The sequence below is a fragment of the Molossus molossus genome, unplaced genomic scaffold (assembly GCF_014108415.1).
Source record: "Molossus molossus isolate mMolMol1 unplaced genomic scaffold, mMolMol1.p scaffold_m16_p_14, whole genome shotgun sequence".
Classification (NCBI taxonomy): Eukaryota; Metazoa; Chordata; class Mammalia; order Chiroptera; family Molossidae; genus Molossus; species Molossus molossus.
Genome location: NW_023425349.1, coordinates 55,403,604 through 55,427,289, shown reverse-complemented (window position 1 = coordinate 55,427,289; position 23,686 = coordinate 55,403,604). Strand labels below are relative to the sequence as shown.

Here is a 23,686-nt window from a genome sequence, read left to right as displayed (position 1 = left end):
TACTATAAACTCCTGGAATAGGAGAATAATAGCTTTGATTTTGTAATTACTCTTTAAGGATATTTTATATGACTTGTAATATATCCAAATTGACATATCGATGAGTAATGGTTTATATTTATTTGCAAGGAGATCAAGTTCAGTACAAGGTTTATCAGGTTTTTAAAAGAGGGATACTAAGATGCTGACAGACCACTGACACTCTGATTTGCAGAGTAAAGGCTTCAGATTGTAAGTGGTTTCAGGAAGGTCCCTCTCTCGAAAATGTGTACTGATGTACACATTGTTATTGGTTCAAGAGTCTTCTATTTTAATAAAACAATCTTTAAAGTATAGGTACCTTAATTAGTGAGCAGGTCCTCATCTATTAATATAGTTTCCTTGTGAATATAAATTTAATAATAAATGGCATAGAAATTGTGGGGATGAGAGACTGACTTTTCCACTGATACCCTTTCACAGTTTTTTTAAAGCATTTTTCAAGCATTTTTACATATTCAAACAAGTTATAGTTATTTCTTGGATAGGTAAGTTATCAGACATTCCCACCAATGTATGTCTTCAACATATATTTGAGTGCTTTTATTTTTTATTGGCTTTATTGAGGTATAATTTACATACTATATAATTTACCAATTTAAAATGTACAATTTGATGAGTTTTGGCAAAAGTATACAGTCATGTACCACTGTCATAGCTGAGATACACGTTTACATCACCTCCAAAAGTTTGTTTCTGCCTGTTGTAGTCAGTCTTCTCATCCATTGGCCCCTGGTGACCATAGATCTGCTTTATGTCATTATTGTCTTGCCTTTTCTAGAATATCATATAAATGGAATCATACAGTATGTAGTCTTTGTACCTGGCTTCTTTTATACTGTATATGATTCATATAGTTTGTCCCTTTTTATTGTCAAGTAGTAGTTCATTGTATAGCTATGCCACACTTTTGTTATTCTGTGTACAAGTTGATGGGTATTTGGATTGTTTCTAGTTTTTGGCTATTATGAGTAAAGCTATTAGGTATGTTTACTACAAGTGTTTGTATGAGCATATGTTTTTATTTCACTCAGGTAATTAAGTAGGAGAGAGATTGCTAAGTCATATGGTAAAGGTATGTTTAACTTTATAAGTAACTGTTAAATTGTTTTCCAAAGTGGCTGTACCATTTTACATCCGCACTGCTAAAGTATGAGTTCTTGTTGCTCCACATCCTTGCCAACACGTGGTATTAGCAGTGCTGTTATTTTATCGATAGTTCCAGTGAATATGTAGTGGTGACTCCCTGTAGTTTTAATTTGTATTTCTCTAAAATGACCAGTGATGTTGAGTATCTTTTCATATTCTTATTTATTTGCATATCTTCTTTTGTAAAGTGTCTAAACCATTTACCTATTTTAAAAGAATATGTTTTGTTGTTGTTTTCTAATCTCCTTATTGAGTTGTTTTTAGATATTTATTCTTCATATTACAAATCCTTTATCAGAAATATGTTTTCCAAACCTTTTTCCCACATCTGTGGGCTTGTGCTTTCATTTTCTTAAGTGTGTCTTTTCAAAGAACAAAAGTCTCATTTTGATTTAGTTGATCAATTTTGTTCTTTGGGCTTTTGGCAGAATATTAAATATTTTGGTTTAACCTAATGTCACTTAAATTGTCTCATGTTTTTGTGTAGGAGTTTATAGGACAGGGTGGGGCAAAAGTAGGTTTACAGGTGTGTGTATATGGAAAATAATGCAATAATTAATAAATAATAATACAAGAATAAACTGTTTTACCTTCTCACAACTGTAAACCTACATTTGTTCCACCCTGTATTATCCTCAGATCTATGATAAATTTTGAGTTAATTTTCATATATGATGTAAGTAAATTCATTTTTATATCTTTCCATGATTATCAATTTTTCCAGCACTGTTTGTTGAAAAGACTATAATTTCTCGGTTGAATTTTCTTGCCATTTATATTGAAAATTAACTGACCATATACATATGGGTATATTTCTGTTCCTATTTTTTTATTGTTATCTTTACATCAATACCCTACTTTCTTCATTATGGTAGCTTTATAGTCTTAAATTAAGTTGTATATAATTCCTCCTATTTTGTCTTGTGTTTCAAGTTTTTGGTAATTATTTCAGGTACTTTGCATTTATATATAAATTTTAGAATTAGCTTGTCATATTCCATAAAAAACTTCCTGGGAGTTTGATTGGAATTGTGTTGACTCTGCTGATTTCAGGAAAATAAATATCTTAACAATATTGAGTGTTATGATCATGATATATCTGTGTATTTATTTAGATCTTTGATTTGTCTTACCAGGTATTCCTAGTTTTCAGTGTATACGTCTTACATATATTTTAAAAGTTTATCTATATCATATATTTGATACTACTATAAATTATATTATTATAAATTTCAATACTGGCTTTACTAGTATGAAATACAATATGGCTGATATTGAAATATATTTGACTTTTTATATATTGAACTTTTAACCCTATGTTATTGAATGTACTTATTATTACTAATAGCTTGAAAAAATTCTTTAGGATTTTCTGCAGAGATAATTATGTTGTCTGCAAATAAAAACAGTTTTATTTCTTCTTTCTAATTTTTCTGCCTTTTATTAATCTTTCCTGCCTTATTGCATTGATTAGGACCTCCCGTGTTGAATAGAAATGATGAGGGAGGATATCCTTGTCCTCTTCCTGATTTTAGAAGAACATTTGGACTATCAACCGTTAAGTATGCTGTTAGCTGTATGTTCTTTGTAGATGCCCTTTCTCATGTTGAGGAAGTTCCCTTCTATTTCTCGTTTGCTGAGTTTTTATTTATGAGTAAATGTTAATTTGAGGTAATCTTACGCTTTTTCTCTTTTAGTCTGTTGCTCTGATTTCTAATTATAATGCTGCTTTGACCTTATTGAATGGCTTTTTACATGTTGGTGTTAAAACTGTTCTGTCTTCATCCAAAGCACATTCTGTGAGCTTTAGGATCAGGATGACAAATGCTATTTACTGACTAACATACTCTCTGTTAAAATTGTTTTGGAGATTTGGGAAATCAAATTATATGAATAAAAATTACAATAACAGAAAATTCATGTTAACATGTGGTGAAAATTTTTGTTCTCTCGTATACTTCCAACAATAGTAAATGTTTAGTTTTACTATGAGATTTAAAAAATTTATGTATGTTTATATGTCTAGCTTAGACCATAAACTCTATGCCTTGTAAATCATGTAGCATATTCTTGCTTTGATGAATAATATAACATTTATTAGAGTAATTAGATTTCAGAACTTCCTGAAAAGTTTAAATTATATGAAATAGAATTCCATGAGGTGCTTAAATAGATCCTTTTTCGTTTTCCTTCTTGTAACAATCACGAATTTGAAATTTCTCTCCTGTATGAATTTGCTAAATGCTTACATTATAGTAAATACCACCTACATAATTACATAAGATAGCTATAACTAAATCATTATTTGATATGTAACCATAAATCAATAGCTATAACTAAATCATCAAGCATATTGTTGATACTTTGCATGATTATATTTTATGAAGTATCTCGCCCCATGAGTTGAATTTACATTTATTTACTGTATGAAGTGACATAAAAAGCCAAGTTACAAATTGCTCTGTTAAAGGCAGCAGTGGGACTACTTCTATAATGCATGTTTTAAAAAAATATTAGTGAAAGAAAGAAAATATAGAAATAGTAAATCTCAGGGATGGATGTTATAATCTACTGGGAAATGTCAGATTATGTCAATTATGATAACCTGTGATTTTACCAGAAAAGTCATTCTCTGGGAATAGTACATCAAAGTGAAAATATAATAGAAGCATTGGAAGGATTTTGTAGTTCTCTGTTGCACATATAGTAAAAATATCTTGCTTGTCAGGAAATGGATTGGTTAAATGATCATCAAAGTAGCAAACTAGAAATAGAGGTATGTATACTTAGAAATCAAAAGAGTGAGCAGTGTTCTGGAGCTTTTTGATAGTGCACGTGTGTAGCTTATCATGAACTACTATCACATCTTAGTGTAATTTGTGATATGACATATTGTCTGAGACTTTTTTAGCCCCTAACACTACTCTTAAGCCTGGGAAGATGAGAGGTAAGGTACCAGCTCTGAAATTCTGTAGAATCCTGCCTCAGTTGTACAAAGAATGAGGTGAATAAATAACATGAACAGGTTTCATAACTTCATTATTAGTTTCAAGTATAATGCTAAGAATAGTAAAATTGAATATTAAAAGTTATATTGTTGTTTTTTAAAATGTTTGGTTTATGTTATTTGATCAGTGTATAACTTAGAGGAAAACTGGGCAAATATCAGGGTGATAATTGTTTTATTGAACAAGGACATTTTTTGAAACAATATTGTTAAATCTATCATGTGATACTGTAAATATTACTTGGTTTCATGCATGAGCATATGGAGGTACAAGAATATTTGTTTGTTTGGAGCCATATAGTCTTTAGCAGAAATTGATAAGGTGCTAACTTTAATGTTTCATTATAAGAAAACTTGGCATTTTAGTATAATATAATATAATTTTAGAACCCAGAATAGATTTAATGTTTTTTCAAGATACCTGATTTATAACTTTTGAATTTTCCTCAGCCCGTGTCTTCAGTTGTTCTTTTTGTCATAGACCCCATGACAAAGCTAGTGAGTCTGTGCACTCATATCTAAGTTGGGTTGCAAGCCAGGATAATGAGAGAAGGCAAGAGGAAGATCCCAGACCAAGTTTCTTTGATATATAGCTGTCTTTTGAAATTGAGACCTTGTCATAATAAAGTTTTCCTCCCATCATATCACTACATAGTTATTTAAAATATTTTTTCTTGATTCTAAAAGCAGCACATAGTTTATAAAGAGGAAAGGAACTAGTATCCATATTTCATCACCCATAATAATATAGATTACCTTCCTTAGGTAATCATATTTGAAAAATAAAACTACATTAATATAATTATTAGAAAATGCCCTCTTTTAAATTCCACTGTCTATCAAAATAGACCTTATTCTAATTCGAGTAGGTAAGAAGATATTAGGATGAGTTGATGGATAACTAAATAGGGGCTGAAATGATACTCAATGAGAAGAGTCATAGGGAAAAGATTCCCTGTCAAATTACTGACGCACAAACCAAAAAGGGAAAATAGACATCTGACCCTTATGAGCATGTCCATGGAAATAGAAGGTTATATAAATAGAGAGTATTGTTGATCATGTGTATTCTTTACACATATCACTTATAATTTTTATATATATTTTGATTCTGGTTGCTTTTGAATTAGCTTTGTGCATCCAGATGAAAAAATGTCTTCACAATAGAGGGCTACTCCATACAGGTGCCAGTTTTATGTTTTTAAGTTTTTTATTCTCAAAATTTATTCAGTAGGATCATGTCCTTGAACTTCTCAGGTGTATTTTCCACTTTTTACAAGTGTGATTGGGATAGAAATCATCCCTGCCTATCTGAAAGAGAACCTTTGGAAAGATTCCTTTGATTCTACGATGACTAGATGAAATGTGTTGCATAAGTCGTGTCACAGCCAACATTTGTCACCTGGCACTAGAACTTGATGGAATTTTAAAATATTGGCGCCTTGCCTGTAGCATTCAGTTCCAGTTCTATAGAAAGTCTGTTTGTACAGACGAAGCAGTTCTTGGTAATGTAAGATTTATTCCTCAAGTGATAGCGCTCGAGTTTATTACACAGCTCTCTGCTTGGAGCTCTCAAGACATAGTGAGACTTGTTTTAATTTCTCATTGTTCTCTTTGGCACACTTATAAGAAAATGGAACAGAAACTCAACTTGGTGTAAAACCTTTGCATTTATTTTTAGCCGAGGATCTACCCCAGTGCAAGAGTGTTTTAAATAATATTCCCAGAAGATAGTCAAATTTGAGTTTTCAGATACTGATTTTATTTGTGGCAGTTGATTCCTTGTACAACACAATCTTCACTTTCATCTCTATTCAAAACTTCTGCATCCATCTTTACTTATTGGCAGTTTATTCTTTTCTTACAGGATGATAAAGACCTACTCAGCATGTGGAGAAAAAGGTAATAAACTCATGCTTTTAACTCCAGAAGAAACTATAGATTCAGGGTTGTATACTTCACACTGAGAAAAATCTGTTTTCTAAAAATTACATTAGATGTTTGCCATTCCTAGACTTTAAAACTTCTCACACAGGAAAACTGTACTTTTTAAAAAATAAATAATAATATCTGTGGATGTCAACTACATACATACCCTTAAACAAATTCATTTATTCTGATTTCTCATCCCTATTATATTTCCTCTCCATAAGTAACTATTCTCATATTTTTATCTGAATTACTTTATTTGCTTGTGTTCCTGTAAAACATGGAGATTTGTGTGCGCACAAACACTGGATGTGCGTGCATTTTTTTTTTCAGAGAGGAAAGGAGAGGGAGCGATAGAAACATTGATGAGACCATCGACTGGCCGCCTCCTGCATGCCCCTCACTGGGGATCGGGCCCACAACCTGGGCATGTGCCCTGACCTAGAATCGAACTGGCAACCTCTTGTTGCATGGGTTGATGCTCAGCCACTGAGCCACACTGGCTGGGCTGGATGTTCATGTATTTTAATTTTGCTGATATCATGCTGTAGACATTTTTTCATTTGCCCTCAGTACTATTTAAAGATCAGTCTGTATTTTGGGGTATACACTTTTGTTTCTTTTAACTGCTGCATAGTACTTTGTAGGGAGACTTTGGTTCATTTTACTTATCCCATGTGTTGAACACTTAGATTACAAGGCATTTTTATAGCTGTCTCCATATTTTCAGGCTATTTCATGCACTCTATGCAACTTAAATACCAGATACATGAAATTAATCACTCTTGTTGATTGAAATACCATTTTCTAGATGAAGACTTCAGTAACCTTTTCATACTTGAACTAGTTGCTCTATACTCTGCTCACACAGCACCTACTTTTATCTTGGTAGTATAAAGCCAATATTTCTGCCTAAAAGTCAACTTTTCCTGTCAATTCATTGAAGACAGGTAACATATTAGAGTTATCTTTGTATACTTTGCTCTAGTTTGGTGATTTGCTTATATTTGGCAAGCAATAAAACATCAATTGAATGAATGGAATGTGTTTAGTTTTCTAAAATGAAATACAATAATAGAACCAGTTATTCTCATACGCAAGAAAAGGTTGGAACACAAATAAAAGAGCAGTATTAAAGAGAGTAGCATATAGGCAGCTGAATCCTAAAATGAACTGAAGCTTGTAAAGAAGCTGAGCACTACCACATGTTATGCTCAGATCATGAAGAAAAACTAGAAAAAGGATAAACTACTGTTTGGGCCAGATGGTGTAATACTAGATGTTGGAGTGAAGGCAGAACTGTGGAACTCCTGTGTTGGTTTCAACTTCAACAGAAAATGATATTCAAATGCAGTTAAGGGACTCTTGTTAGTAGCAAGAGAAGTAAAGTCTAAGGAAGGAGAGGCAGTGATGAGAAAGCTCTTGGATACTCTATCTAGTTAATACCCTCGGATTAAATGACTTGCAGTAATGAATGGTTTGGTGATCTTTGAGCAATTATGGCTGTTATCAGAAGTGCCAAAAAGACTAAAGATCATGTGTATACCACTTTTATTTCTGCAAAAAATGGTAGAAGTGTAATTCTGCAACTATAAGATTAGAGGGTTTGCCCTGGCTGGTTTGGCTCAGCAGTTGGAGCATCAGCCTGCAGACCAGAGAGTCCCGGGTTCGGTTCCCGCTAGGGACATATACAAAAAAAAAAAAAAAAAGATTAGTGGGTTTCATTTCTGTCTTTGGGACAATTTTTTAATTGATCCTTAGACAAGTGGTTCAAGAAGATATACCTAGAAAAGAAGTGGTCCTCCAGGGTCCACGTGGGCTCACTAGTTAAACTTGTGTTTTTTTTTTAACCATTTATATGAGTAAGTTGATTTTGTCAAGGTTTTGGACAAAATGTCTCATGATATGTTTATGAAATAAATGGTCAAATTAGGGATTGTTTTATGAGGATAGATGGTTGAAAAAATTTGATGAATGGATTGATGTGAGCTTGGAGAGAAGTATTTCTAGTGACATGACATAGCTCTTTCATTTTTGTCCTAGTAATTATTTTATTACTGACTTGAATGAAACATGCCCATAACATTTGCATATCACATAAACCTGGGAGCGAAACCTAATAGTTTGGATGAGGGAATCAGGATTTTTAAAAAGCTTAGCATCTGCCCTGGCCAGTTTGGCTCAGCAGTTATAGCGTCGGCCTGCGGTCCAGAGAGACCCAGGTTCGGTTCCCGCTAAGGGCGTGTACCTCGGTTGTAGTTTGTCCCCTGCCCTGGTTGGTCGTGCGGGTGGCAGCCACTTGATGTGTCCCTTTCATGTCGATGTTTCTCTCTCTCTCTCCCTCCCACTCTATCTGAACAAAAAATGGAACAATGTCCTCAGGTGAGGATAAAAAAAAAAAAAAAAAAAAAAAAAGCTTAGCCATCTGGCCCTGGCCAGTGTGAATTAGTTGGTGAACGTCATCCCATGCACTGAGAGGTTGGTGGTTCTGTTGTTGGTCAGGGCACATGCCAGGGTTGCAGGCATGATCCCCAGTAGGGGGCATGCAGGAGGAAGCTGATGATGTTTCTTTTTCTCTCCCTCTCCCCCCCCCTCTCTAAAATCAATAAAAACATATAAAAAAGAAATCTCACCCTCCACCCTATTTCATATTCCCACCCTCTGCCCGTTAGAAAAAACATATATATTTTTAAAAGCCTAGCCATCTGAAATTGTCTGTAATAGTGTGATTAATACAGGACTCTGCATATAGTTTTGTCAAATTATGATACTAGTTGAAAATCAAGTAGACATGCTTTAAGAGTAATTAATATGAAAACGACCTGGGAATTTTTGATATAACTGTCACTACCATGTCCCAGGTGTAGATTTTTTTAAATACAAGTGCAGTGTTTGGAACAAGGAAGGTACATACTCTGTACTGATGAGAAAATACTATTGTGTTCATTTATAGCTTCCAGCTTTTAAGAAATGTCTTGAAACTTTGTCATAAAAGGGATATCTCAAAGTCTCAGGGTGGATTCCTTATTAAAATTTAAATTTTGTGTATATGTGTATAGAGCAAGGAATTATCAGAATAATACTATTTTCAAAGATTTAAAGACTGCAAAAGGAACTTGCCTACTAATGTATTTGTTCACCTTTAAAAGAAAGTATCAAGTATCTACCATGGGTGGAAAGTATGCCAGGCATTAGGATTAAAAACAGAAAACATGAGCTCATCTTTACCCTTTATGCACTGACATTCTGTAATAAAGTCAGACATTAACCAAATGATTACATAAGTAGATGTAAATTGCAACTGTGATAACTGCAATGAAGTAGATGCAGATGGCACCCTGAGAGTAAATAGTAGGTGCACTTGGTTTAGTTAGTAATGGTAGGGAAGGCTTGCTTCCGGAAGTGATGCTTAAGCTGGGAAAGAGAGTACATTGCCTAGGTGAAAAGGGAAGAAGGTGGTCCGGCATGCGTGAGCATGGTGATTATGCTCAGGAGCCTATCTGGCACACAGAGGGTATCCTCCAAACCTGAACAGGAAGAGGGCTCAGGCCACTCAGCCCTTGAAGACTGTGCTTAGAACTTTATTCTGTATCTAGAAACAGTGAAAAGCATTTGCTGGTCTTATTTAGAAGACTGTTCGATTTAAATTTGGGAACGATATCTCTGGCTACAGTCTGGGGAGTTGACTGGAGTGAGGCCAGAGAGGATGTGCTAAATCACCTGAAGAGAGATTGCAGTTGGGTGGACAGGGGATGTGGTGCTGCAAGAAGTGGGACCTGCCAGTGAAGGTGGAATTCAGCTCTGGGGATCAGCTGGGAGCACATGGAGAGAGCACTGTGTTTGGGGACAGAAGACTTGGTATGAAGCGAGTTTTGCCACTTACTAGCTTGATGACCTTGTACAAATCCAATTATTTCTCCATCTCTGATTTAACTGCACAACTTCTTGCTCTCAGGTTTTGTCAGGATTTGACATACATATGAATGATTTACCAACTGTGAGAAGTGTTACATAAAATGGAGGATTTGAGAAAAACATTAGTCAACAATGGCCATTATTGGACAAGGCAGTCTGTTAATGGAATGAAATTTCGTAAGTGGCTCCTAGTCTATTTGGATGGATAGTTCTGTAAGGTTTTTACCATTGTTGTTTCAGATTTCCATTCCTCTTCCCAGATGTGGAGCATTCACTCACGGGCATAGTCAGAAAGTTCACAGTGACTACATGCTTTCTGACTTTCCAGCAGCAGTCAGATTGCTAGATGCAGTTTAAAATCAGATATACGTGGGCGTTTTTGTATGCTCTCAAAAACAAAAGGCAGTTTTAAGAAACTTTGTAGCAAAACCTTAAAGAAAAAAATTAGAAACCATAAAAAATTTTCAAATATATATTTTGGTTAGGTAGTACTTTCGTATCTTAAATTACATCCAAGTACATAGCGATACACATAATATTTCTGCTGTGGAGTGTTGCCTGTGTGTATGTATGTATGTATGTGTATGAATCCATGCAAATACAAAAAGATCCTATGAGTGGAAATACACCTTTAGTTTTTTAAATACTTTAATTTAAAAACCATGCTAAAATAGAAATCAGGGTAAAATGTGTTGTTTAGCTACTTTTTTGAGACAGGAAAGGAATATTTCTAATAACTCATAGGAAGGAGTATGCCTTGGTAACATTGTTTATCCACATATTTATGGATACAAAATTCATTCAGCAAGTATTTATTGAGTACCAAGGATGTTTATAGTCCTTCCTCTAACCTGTATTTTACCTAGACACAGATTTTAAGACTAGTGGTAACATATGAAAATAATTTTAATTTTTATTGTGACATGCCCTTTTGCAGTAAGGTAGGGCAAAAGGCAGGGATGCAAATATAACATAAAATTTTAAATGTACGCAGTCTTCTGGCAGAATCTCAAAGACAACTTCAGTTGTAGCACTCTGCACATTTAATCAAGTTTTATGTTATTGTCCTTGAATATTTTGTTGATTTTATGGTCCATAAGAATTATTCTGTTCTAAAGAGATTTCCAATAGTGTGTGACTTCTACATGTTTCTTATGATGTAAGATGTTTCTGTGCAGAGAAGGAAATACTATTCATTTTAGTTATTTAATGCTTTGTCTTTAGGGTACTAGAAACAGTATTGCTCAAAACCAAGTGCATTTTAGGGGCATTAAAACTTCTCACTTACTTCTGGATCCAGGTCTGAAAAGAAATGTCCGAGTGAAAAATCAGATCTTCCCACAGACTTCCCTTTATGCTGATAATGACCATAGTAGGTGGACCGGGTATTATGCTAAGGACTTTACATGTATTTTTATATAATCTTTTCAACAACACTGTGAAGTGTGGTTATTGTTATTCCTGTTTTACAGATGAGGAAGCTGGGGTGTAGGAAGGTTAAATAACTAGTAAATAGACAAGGCTTAGGTTCCATCCCAAGTCCCTTTTGATTCCAAGACTGCTATGCTGTTTTGAAACAGCTGATTTGGTACAAAACAAGTTGAATGAAATCATTTTAAACCTACCTCCAAGAGCCATGCTTCTTACTTTTTGCTAAGGCAGTATAACACACAGCAGATACAAAAATAGAAATAGGAAAACTATAGTGATCCTTGAGTAATAATAGGTTTCTTGTTGCTTTTGTAATAAGTTTTTAAATGGCTAATGCATATGCATAGTAAAAAATAATTCAGATAGCCCAGTAGTATATACAGTGCAAATCATGTCTGGCTCCCACTCTAGTCTCCTGTGCTCCTACATAGAGGCAACCACTGCATCTTCCAGAATAATCAGAAAGTCTAAAGAGACAAACTGGGAAAAGCCAGGTCTGGCACTGAGTTGACATCTGGGTGGGCGAAGTCAGAGAAAACTGGAGCCGATGTAGATGAGACAGTTAGTAATGAGAATGCAGACAGGCCATCACCTTAGCCTCTCCCGATCAGGAGTAACAGAAAGCCCTCCAAGCATGCTGGCCTCGTTTTACGGATGAGGAAATTGGTTAAAATGGTCACATGGATAGTTGTATGGGAGCAGAACTCAAATGCAGGACCATGCTGCTTATTTTTCCATTCTTGTGCAGCGTAAGCAACCTCTGCATTTGTGAGTGTTGTGAAGAACTGTATGTTTGAAGTGGTCTAAAATTAACTAGAGTTTCTATAGGTAAGCTATATATCACACTTCAGCAAGCCAGAGGCAATAACAGCTTAAAAAAAAACAAAAGACTTTTAAAAAACATTTTTTACAATAGATACAGATTGACAGAAAGCTTGTGAAGATAGTATACTTTACATATACCTCCTACCCTGTATTCCGTAATATTAACAGGTTTCACCACTATAAAGTTACTCTTTTGCCCCCCTTTTCCAGTCAGAACTCTTCAGAAGGAAATCACTGTGTGCAGCCCATTCTGGAAGAGTGGGGATTATGTTCCACCTCCTTAAAGGTGGAGTATCTTCATAAATTATTTGGAATACTTCTGCATGAGTGATTTGGTTTTCCTCCCTCATTGATTTCTTTAGTCAGCCATTTAATTATATAAGTATAGATTCCTAATAGATATTTATTTTATATCTTGGGTTATAACCCAACACTGTTTTATTTTATTGCTCAAATTATCCTAACTTTATACCTTGGGATCTTTTTAATTGGCTCCTGAGTACTTTTGACATACCCTCATCGTTGTGTTTTGCTTTGTTTCTCCTTTTTGAGTACTTCCTTAATATCTAGCACTATAGGATGAATCAGACTCACCTTTATTGTCCCTGCTCCACTCTTAGCAATTGATTATTTCTTCAAGAAGCCCTTGTTCCCCTTACTGGAAAATGATATTGGATACCAAGATCTGGGTGTCAGATGTAATAGCAGCTCTTTTAAAGCCAAATATTGAGTTGCAAAGAAAGTTTTAGCCATTGTTTCACGTAGTGCTGAATTAGGTCATTGCAATAATTTATTTGTGAATATTGTTGGAATATAAAGTTTGCCTGAATGAGTTGAATAGAGTGATCCTAAGAATTTTTAAAGTAAAATTCTAGGAAATATTTTATTACTCTTTTCTGTTACTTTAAAAAAAGACACCTGTCCTTAATTTGATATATACTTGATAGCCTTGACTAGAATCTGAGGCGAAACTTTAAAACATGGTAATTTGAAGCAGGTTGGGATTAACTTAGGGGATATTAGAAAGACTTTATACTCCATTAGGAAAATTAGCAAGCATAGCATCTATGAAAGTCAAGTACCGTAATTCATATTTATGTAAAAAAGAATATTTCTTTTGCATCACTGAGCATTTAAATTTGTGTATCCAACAGGGAACTGGAAGAGAATATTAAGGTAAAGCAAAAAAAAAGGAAAAGGAAAAAATTACCATTGAGCATAGTTAAAATATCTGGACAGTGGTCCTAATTGATTTATGTCATTTGAGAAGAATACTCCCTAAGAGACACCAGCCTGTTCTAACTCTAGAATTGAAATTTTCTTAATCTGGGATACTTGCATATAGATCAGACAACTCTTTTGGAGGGAGTTTAAAGCAATTTGTACATGTATATTTGTAATCTTAGTACTGATAAATGATTTTTAAAGTATGTCTTTTATTGATTTTTTAGAGAGAGAGAGAAACATCAATGTGAGAGAGAAACATTGATTGGGTTGCGTGTGGCACGCACCCCTATGGAGATTAAACCCACAAACCGGGTATGAGCCCTGACTAGGAACCCAACTGGTGACCTTTTGGTGCATGGGATGGCACTCAACCAACTGAGCCACACCTGCCAGGGCTGATGAATGATTCTTTTTTTTTTTTTTTTATCATTTTATTTATTTATTTATTTATTTATTAAATTTTGTTACAGATGTTTCTCCTTTTCCCCCCACTGATTCCCCCTACCCCTCCCTCCCTGCCCTTTCCCCAGATTGTTGTCCATGTCCACTGTTCATGCATACATGCACATAAGTTCTGTGGTTTATCTCTCCCCCACCACCTCCCTCTTTAGGGGATTATCAGTCTGTACCTCACTTCCGCGTCTCTGGGACTACCCCATTCCTCAGACTGATATGTTCATTATATTTGATAAATGATTCTTGAAAGTTTATTTCTTAACTTTATTTTTTGCCCTGCCTTGCTATGCAAGTCTCTCTTTTACTCTTCAACATCTACCATTTCACTTAAGTAAGTTGAATTTTTATAGCTGATCAAGTAACCAGGTCAGATGAATCACAGAAACTGAGAGACAAATGAATACAATGCATGCTGATTGTAAAAAAATAAAACCGTAATCTGAGAATTAGCCAATTTTTACCTCTGAGCTATAGTCATCATTTGTCCTAATCTATTTTAATTTTCTGTCTCTTAGTTTAACTGTAAAGAATAGTCTTTTAAATCAATGTGAATAGAAAAGCATCAAGTTAAACTTATGGTGTGTGATTGCAATTAGTAAGAAGCACAGCACTAATGAGGAAGAGAACCAGGCAGGTAAAAACTGAAGCCAAGGTAAATGAAGCGGTTTCTAATGAATAAGCACAGAAAAACTGAGTGAGGCAGAGATGCCCAGGGAGCCCTAGTATGAAAATAGCTGAAAAGCCTCAAGAGGGATGGAACTGAGTGAAGAGATGAGGAAATCATAAAAGAAAGGTCTGGACATGGGCTGCTGGTGAGTCCTGAAGCTGGCAAAGATTGCCAGGGACAATGTGAGAAGCTGAGTATCTTCTCAGGGTTCAATAAAAGTGATAAAACCTATGCTCGAGAGCCAGGGAACACTGATCTGGGACATGTTGGAAGGAAACTTAAATGTATTGTGTCCACATTGTGCTTTGGTGTATTATGTCATTTAATTCTTACATCAAGTCTTTGAAGGAGGGTATTATTAATTACAGTATCACAGATAAAGGAAATGAGACATAGAGGGGGTTGAGAATATGCTGTAAACTACACAGTAACTAATTGGAGGTAAACTCATACCAGGGTATAAAATTTTTAATTTCAAAGCAGTTTAGGGGATCAAGATAGACAGAACCAATTTATTATAGTATAGGTGCAAACTTTTAGGGCCTAGGACAACCACCAATGCATTTTTGAGTTTCTGGATTGAATTGGTGAAGAGAAGGAGTTTAAAATGGTGGCTATTAGTGTTAGATAATTTAGAGAATTGAAACATGAAGGTTACAGTAGGCTGCTGTATTGAGAGGGCCTCAGAATAGAATGAGGACTCAGTGGAGAAGCTGATGTAGCAAATGGGCTGAAAGGTGTAGAAGATTTTGTTTGTTTGTTTTAATCATCTCTCATTCACTTTGAACTTGTCAGTATTCCTGTAGACTAAAGAGAATGATTTTTGACTCTCTTTCTTTGGAGAGGATTAATATTTGGGTTATTCTTAGGTTCTGGCAAAGTGGTTTTTAGTATATTTAGTCCGTTTGTGAATGGGAAAGAATAACAAAAACAATTGTAAGGGTGTCATATTTATTTTTAAAATGGTGTGTTTATATTTACAGAGTAAATCTCAAGAGCAAATTAATTATATGTCTATAGTTCTTGAAGTTAAGTAGGCTAAGTGGGGGAAAAACATGATTTAATCTTGCTTTATTGCTGGCCAAATCTCTACGCTGGCCATTTTTTCCTTTTAATAAAAATGCTTGTGGTTCCTTTTCTTCCCATTAGCTCATAGTTGAGAGCTCTGTTAAGTTGTCTGTGAGACGGAGTGTATTAGGCTTGCCTGATTAAAATTGTTCATGAGAGATCAAGCAGACAAGGGACTTTTAGCATAATTAAAAAAGCACTGCTAGCCTTTAAAGACGAGATTTCAGAGATTTTTGAATTTATATCCACCTGTAGGGAAGTGTGTTTATGTAATTAGATTCTCTCATACTCTCATACTTCTTTCTTAAGTCACACATGGTGCCCTTTCCTTTTATGGAATATTAGCTTCGCATGCAGGAGACAACAAATGTTGAGAGGAGCCTGAACATGAATGAACTGAAGTGTTTCCCTTGAAAGATCACAATGTGATAAGTTAAACAATCAGTTACCTCCTTGTGTCAACCAGTTTATTTATAAAAGGAAATGTGGGAGTGAAGTTGAAGATAGTAAGGGAAAAATCAAAACAAATTGCATATCCTGTTTTCTCAGGCTAATCTGAGAAAAATTATACCAGCTTTTGGAAAATAGTCGTCTTTTGTTGGATGGACATCTTAACTGAAAGTTGTTTTTTTTTAAGTTTTTTGGTTTTTCATTTTGCAGCCGATAACTTTGTATTGCTGGGCTCTGAAACCATTCTTTTATTGTCCCGCTTTTGCTATCATGTTTCAGAAAGAAAAAAGATGATTACATTTAATGTGGTTTAAAATGGTTGGCTTCTTCTTTTGTCCTTTTAAAGCTATGTCCACTACTGTAGACTGTTTTAATACTTTAGAGCACTTCATTTTCTTCCTGTGTGTTTTTAAAAATACATTTTAGTTCTTCAGAAAGGAAACTTTTTTTTTTTTTTTAGCATAAATCAAAATGTTACTGCTATAATGAGGCAGCATTTTAGAACTACCAAGAATTACCAAGGTGTGAACTTTTTTTTTTTACCTACATGTATAAGACATTACTCTCAAGAGACTAAGGGCTTCTCAATGTGTGAACATTTTCTTTAGGGAAGGCATTTTCCTCAACAAATAAGGAATTCTTTGTTTTCACCCAGAAGATTACTTTAGAACAGTGATTTTTCAACTTTTTTTTCATGTCAAGGCACACGTAAACTAATTACTAAAATTCTGTGGCACACCAAAAAAATATATATTTTTGCTGATCTGGCAAAAGCAATAGGTATAATTTTGATTAATTCACACCGGGGGACGGTGGTTGTGTTGACTGTTGTCGCTTTTGATTTGACAGTCTAAGGGGAAAAGGTCAGTGCCCCTGACTAAACAGTCAGGTATTACATGTTTTAGTTTGCATTTTTAAAAAAGAATTAATTCTAGTCTTATTTGAATATAAAAACAGCAGTGCCCAATAGAAACCCCGTTAATTTCCATGTCAGCTCTGGGCAAGAGGAGACACTAAAAGAATCCCCGAAATCGAAATGTGCCATAAGTTACCTCAGTGATAAATGAAAACTGTTTTTAGGAACCCAATCAAACATACATTGGCCAGGCATAAAAGCATTTTAATTTAAAATCGTAAAGAATTGAGGAGGAAAGGAGCCTGAAATTTAAATGGTGAGAGTTTTTTTTGTTTTTTTTTTTGGATATGTCTCATTATCTGCAGGAGGAGAGCACTAAACAAGGTTACATCTTGAAATGGTAAAATCCGTGAATAGTTTTGTTTGTAGGAGGAGGTCACAAAAAGGTTATTTCTTTGGCTTTCTTCTTCTTGACAAGTAATCGGAGTAGTTCACAGATCTCCTGTTTTCCAACCATTTTATATTCTTGAGAATTAATATTTGCATCAAATTATATATCATCCTTTTATTAAATAAACTTTTAATAGAACTGCACAATTACGTAGGTTAGATAATAATAGTTGCTTCCATTAAGACATAATTTAGGATAAAATCGTATAGAATTAGCAAGGTATAGTATATGTTATAATGTGGTAACTAGTGTATCTCTGTCGTAGGCAATGCAGTTTCTTTTATTTATAGAAAAAAAAAAACCTAAGTGTTTCTTATTGTTTAAATTTAGACACTGGCTAGTATATCCACTTAATTTCTTATCCATCCACCATTCATTCAATAAACACTTAGTGAACCTTTCCCATATATCAGGCATTGGCCTTGAATATTGGTGATACAGAGACAAATGACTGTTTTTGAGGAGATATTTTTCCAGGATACAAATTCACAAAGAATTATTAGTAAGAGTAAAGTGATGTGCATGTAAAAGAAGGTATATCTAAGTGGTGTTGGAATGTCAGAGGAGATTTCAATGGAAGAGACAATATTTAAACTGAGTGTGGAAGGATAAAAGTTCCTTGATCAGGCCGAAAATAAAAGAGGAAGGGCACGCAGAAAATTAGAAGAGCAAGTACAAATTGACTGCACTTTTGTAAGACTTGCCAGTATTTTAATTTAGTACTTCTGGAATATACAAGAGAAATAATTGGAAATGATGCTGGGAAAGTAGGCAAGAAGGTCTCCCATTCACCATGTTGATGAGTTTAGACTTTACTCGTAAGGAATTATAAGGCACTAGAGGAAATGAAGCTGGATGAATAATGAGAAAATTTGGATTTTTGAAGAATAAATTGGGCAGGATTATAGGAAATATTTGGAGAGGGAAGAAAGAGACTGTATGCAGTGATCATCATATGGCCGGTTGCTTCAGTGAACTAGTAGGCAATCTTATGTCACTGGTTTTGGAACCAGACTTAATTAACTTCAGAACCTTAGTCTAAAGATCCTTTTAACTTCCCAGAGCCTAAGGTTTTTTTATCTGTAAAATGTGCATGATAACTGTCTTGCAGTATTGTATAGTTCATGTGTTCAAACTGTTTTGCTTGAATTTGTAGGCATATAAAAATGTTCAATAAATAGTAGTTATTATTAGTTATTGATCTCTAAGTGTTTAGAATTATATAGTAAATATTATAAATGCTCCCTTTCCTCAGATTTCATAATAATGCGCTATATGCAAAAACAGGAAAAATGCACATTTTATAAACTATTTTTTTTGTTCTTCTGTTATTTATTAATGATCGTATTATTTTCTTTTTTTTTTATCCTCACCTGAGGACATTTTTCCATTTTTTGTTCAGATAAAGCGGGAGGGAGAGAGAGGAAGAGAGAGAGAGAGAGAGAAACATCGACGTGAAGGGACACATCGAGTGGCTGCCACCCGCACGACCAACCAGGACCGGGGACAAACTGCAACCTATTTTCTTTTTTTAATTAATTAATTTATTTTTGTTACAGATGTTTCTCCTTTTCCCCCCACTGATTCTCCCCTCCCCACCCCTCCCTGCCCTGTCCCCAGCTTTGTTGTCCATGTCCATTGTTCATACATACATGCATATAAGTTCTGTGGTTTATCTTTCCCCCACCACCCCCTCTTCTGGGGATAGTCAGTCTTTTACAAACTATTTTTGAAGTCTTTATTGCTTTCCCTGTGTGAAAGATAACCCATTTGAAGTTTGACGAGTGAGTTCATTAACCTTGCTCATATGCTCCCAAATACTTTAAATCACTCAAAATGCTTGGTGTTGATGGTTTGTTTTTTTTATCCTCACCTGAGGACATTTTTCTATTTTTTGTTCAGATAGAGTGGGAGGGAGAGGGAGGAAGAGAGAGAGAGAGAGAGAGAGAGAGAGAGAGAGAGAGAGAGAGAGAGACATCGACGTGAAAGGGACACATCGAGTGGTTGCCACCCACACGACTCAGCCAGAGCCAGGGCCAGGGCCGGGGACATACTGCAACCGAGGTACATGCCCTTAGCAGGAACCACACCTGCATCTCTCTGGACCTCAGGCCGACGCTCTAACCGCTGAGCCAAACTGGCCAGGGCGGTGTTGATGGTTTTATGGTCTGAGAAATATGATTAAATTTCTCCCCAAGTGGAAAATACACGTTCTTTTTTTCTAACTAGTACATTTAAAAATTAAGAAGTATTCTCTACTGTCTCAAGTTGGAATTATTCCTAGTACCTCACTTAACAGGTGATCAGTTGAGTTTCTGCTTAAAATATTTACAGCTGTGAGAGACCGTAACCTTACAAAGCAGTTCATTTTGGGTTTGGACAGCTCCACTTGTCAGACTATTCCTTTTGTGTCGCTGATTCAGCTTCCTTTTAATTTCTGCTCTCTGGGTACTTGTTCTCTCCTGAAGCCACATAGCGCAAATCTAATTCGCCTTTCATTTGCTGTGCCATAAGCTGTTTGCAAAAAGCTGCCATTCCTTTTTCAGGCTTAGTGTATGCTCAGATTTTCCAGGTTTTGTAGTTGTTGACTAAAACACAAAACAAAACAGTTTTGTTGAAGTATATTTGACATACAATAATCTGCACATATTTAAAGTGTATAATTTTGATATATGCATATATCTGTGAAACCATCATTGCCATCAAAATAGTAAATATACTGTTACTCCATTAATTTCTTGAGTCTCTTTCTATTCTCTTCTACTTCTTCCTGACCCTTCAGTTCAGATCCCAGTCCCCCACCCCCTGCAACCACTCTTTTTTTTTTTTCATTATAAATTTGCTTATATTTTTTAGAACTTTATATAAATGAAATCATATAGTATGCTTTTTGTCTGGCTTCTTTCATTTAGCACAATTATTTTGAGATTCATTTATACTATTACATGTGACAATAGCTCATTTCTGTTTCTTAATGAGTAGTATTTCATCATATGGATGTACCATAATTTTTTTATCCATTTACTTGTTGATAGACAATTGGGTTATATCCAGTTACTGAGTATTATGATTAAGGCAGTTATGACCATTGATATACAAGACTGTGTGCAGACTTATGCTTTTTTTGTTGGGGGAGTAAATACCTAGGAGTGAAGGGCTGCTTCATATTGTAGGTATATGTTTAAATTTAAGAAAATTTCAAACTGTTTTTCAAAGTAGTTGCACCATTTTATAATCCCACCAGCATTGTATGAGAGTTTCAGTTCCTTTACATCTTTACCAACACATGATATGGTCAGTCTTTTAATTTTCTCTTTGTGGTATTAATTTGCATTTTTTAAAATTGTTTTTGGATTAAAGTTTACATGCAATATTATTTTGTATTAGTTTCAGATGTATGGCATAGTAGTTAGAGAGTCATATACTTTACAAAGTATTCCCTCTGATATTTTCAGTACCCACCTGGCACCATACAGAGTTATTACAATATTAGTGTCTGTATTTCCTGTGCTGTAATTTACATACCAGTAACTGTTTTGTAACTACCAATCTGTACTTCTCAGTCCCTTCACCTTTTTCACCCAGTAACCCAACTCCTCTCCCCTCTAGCAGCCATCAGTCTGTTCTCTGTATCTATGGATCTGTTTCTGTTTTGTTTGCTTATGTTGTTCTTAGATTCCATGCATAAGTGAAATCATGTGGTATTTGTATTTCATTGACTGACTTATTTTACACAGAGGTTGGGAACATCTGACCTATGGGCCATCTAAGGCCCAAGAAATCAATGCCAGCTAACATCACATGCCTCACCAAATTAGCCTGACCAAATATAGCAGGCTAATTTTTAAGTTGATAATTTTGTATGGCCCACGAATGATGTTATGAACCTTGGCAGAAAAGAACTGGTTCCCACCGCTGATTAGCACAATACCCTCTAGGTTCATTCATGCTATCACAAATGGTAACATTTCATTATTTTTTATGGCCAAGTAATATTCCATTGAGTGTATGTACCACAGCTTTTTTTTATCCACTTGTCTATTGATGGGTACTCTGGTTGCTTTCATATCTTGGCTATTGTAAATAATACTGTAATCTTCTTAAGGTTAATGATTTTGAGCATCTTTTTATGTGCTTATCATCATTATATCTTCTCTAGTGTCTGTTCAAATCTTTTGCCCATTTAAAAAAAAAATGTTTTCATTGATTTTTTTTTTTTTTTTTTTAGAGAGAGAGAGAAACATCCATGTAAGATTCATGGATTGGCTACCTTCTGCACGCCCCCTGCTGGGGATGGAGCCCACACACAACTCAGGCATGAGCCTTGACCAGGGAATCAAACCTGGATCACAGGCTGAGCCCTTTTGCCCATTTTAATCAGGTGTTTTCTTTATTATTGAGTTTTGAGAGTTCTTTATACATTATGAATACAAGTCCTCTGTTGGGTATATATGCTTTGCAGGTATTTTCTCCTAGTCAGCTCATCTTTTCACTCAATTAATGGTGTCTTTTAAAGAGCAAAAGTTTTTAAATTTTTGATGATGTACAATTTATTAATTTTACTGTTTATGTGTTGTTGTCATCTTATCTAAAAAATCTTTGCCTAACTCAGGGTCCAAAATATTTTCTCATATTTTTTTTCTAGAAGTTTTATAGTTTTACTTTTTTTTGTTTTGTTTTTTATCCTCACCCGAGGACATTTTTCCATTTTTTGTTCAGATAGAGCGGGAGGGAGAGAGAGGAAGAGAGAGAGAGAGAAACATCGACGTGAAGGGACACATCGAGTGGCTGCCACCCGCACGACCAACCAGGGCCGGGGACAAACTGCAACCGAGGTACGTGCCCTTAGCGGGAACCGAACCCGGGTCTCTCTGTACCGCAGGCCGATGCTCCAACCGCTGAGCCAAACCGGCCAGGGCTATAGTTTTACTTTTTACATTTAAATCCATAATCCACTTTTTACTTTGGAGTAATTTTAGATTTGCAGAAAAGTTGCAAAGTTAGTACTGATAGTTCTTGTGTACCTCTCATTCTCTTTTTCCTATTATTAACATCTTACATAACCATAATAGATTGTCAAAACTAAGCAACTGGCATTGGTACATTACTATTAATTACACTTCTGTTTTCTGTTCTAGAATTTCACATTGTGTTTAGTCCTCATGTCTCCTTATTCTTCTCTTATCTTGGATAGTTTCTAGGTCTTCCTTTGTTTTTGTTTTTTTTTAAACAATCTTGACAGTTTTGAGCAGTGCTGGTCAGATATTTTATGAAGTGTACCTGAATTTCGGTTTGTCGGATGTTTTTCTCTTGATTCTACTGGGGTGATTTTTTTAGGAGAGATGTCCCTCTTATCACCTCATATCTGGGTCACGTGGATACATGCTGTCACCATGTTTTATCATTGGTATTACTTAACCTTGGTTACCTTGCCACAGAAATGTTTGCCAAGTTTCTCCACTGTAAAGTTAATGTTTTTCACCCTTTCTATACTTTATTGTTTAAAGTGTGTCACTAAGTATACATGCTCAAGGGATAAAGGAATTATGCTCTACAGCTCTTAGAGATGGGTATCTACAAAAATTAGAATTCTTCTAAAAAATGGTTATTTTAAATGGTACTTATTATTTGTCTTTTCTCTGCCACTTATATTTTAAAATCACTTATTTTATAGTTTAGGTTATAAAGAAAGTATGTGTTACTTATTTTGTCACTGAACTTATTCCAGCTCTGGCCATTGGGAGCTCTTTTAGGTTGGCTCCTGTATCACTTGGACTTGCTCCCCTCTCTTTTTCCAGCACTTTCTCTTATTCTGACATAAGATGCCTAAACCTCATCTCATATTTGCAATGCTCCAGCCCTAGAATCAGCCATTTCTCAAAAAATTTCTAATTTCTTTTTCGCGGGTATGTTATTTAGAAACTAAGATTGGACACTACATGTTCTGGTTGCCGCTAATGCAATGTCACTATGTTTAGGATTTTCAGCACTCAGAGCCAGGAAATGTATATATGCATGTAACCCATAGATATACACATCTGCAGTTACTTCCACATCTGTCTATTTGTATCTATATTAAGCTAAATGTGAGTTCATTCTGATGTCACTGACTCTAATGCAGTTCCAGGTAGTTCACTGCTTATTGTAATGTCTCTCTCCAACAGGGAGAAACATAGTAACACCTTTCATTTACCTATTTGTTTAACCCCAGTACAC

At 35.0% G+C, this 23,686-nt stretch overlaps 1 protein-coding gene across 2 annotated transcripts in view; it reads left to right on the top strand.

The window, feature by feature from the left end:
• The window catches only part of RFX3 (regulatory factor X3), a 290,497-nt gene that overhangs the window by 49,775 nt on the left and 217,036 nt on the right, over positions 1 to 23,686 (top strand). Inside the window, exons 8-10 of one of the 2 annotated variants that reach the window (XM_036261527.1) lie at positions 1,074 to 1,114; positions 2,663 to 2,745; positions 6,063 to 6,097. The exons of the other annotated variant lie outside the window; for it this stretch is intronic. Of the exons in view, the coding sequence (XP_036117420.1) occupies positions 2,684 to 2,745; positions 6,063 to 6,097 (97 nt within the window). The 5' untranslated portion in view covers positions 1,074 to 1,114; positions 2,663 to 2,683. The remainder of the gene's footprint in view (positions 1 to 1,073; positions 1,115 to 2,662; positions 2,746 to 6,062; positions 6,098 to 23,686) is intronic. 2 annotated transcript variants of the gene reach the window in all.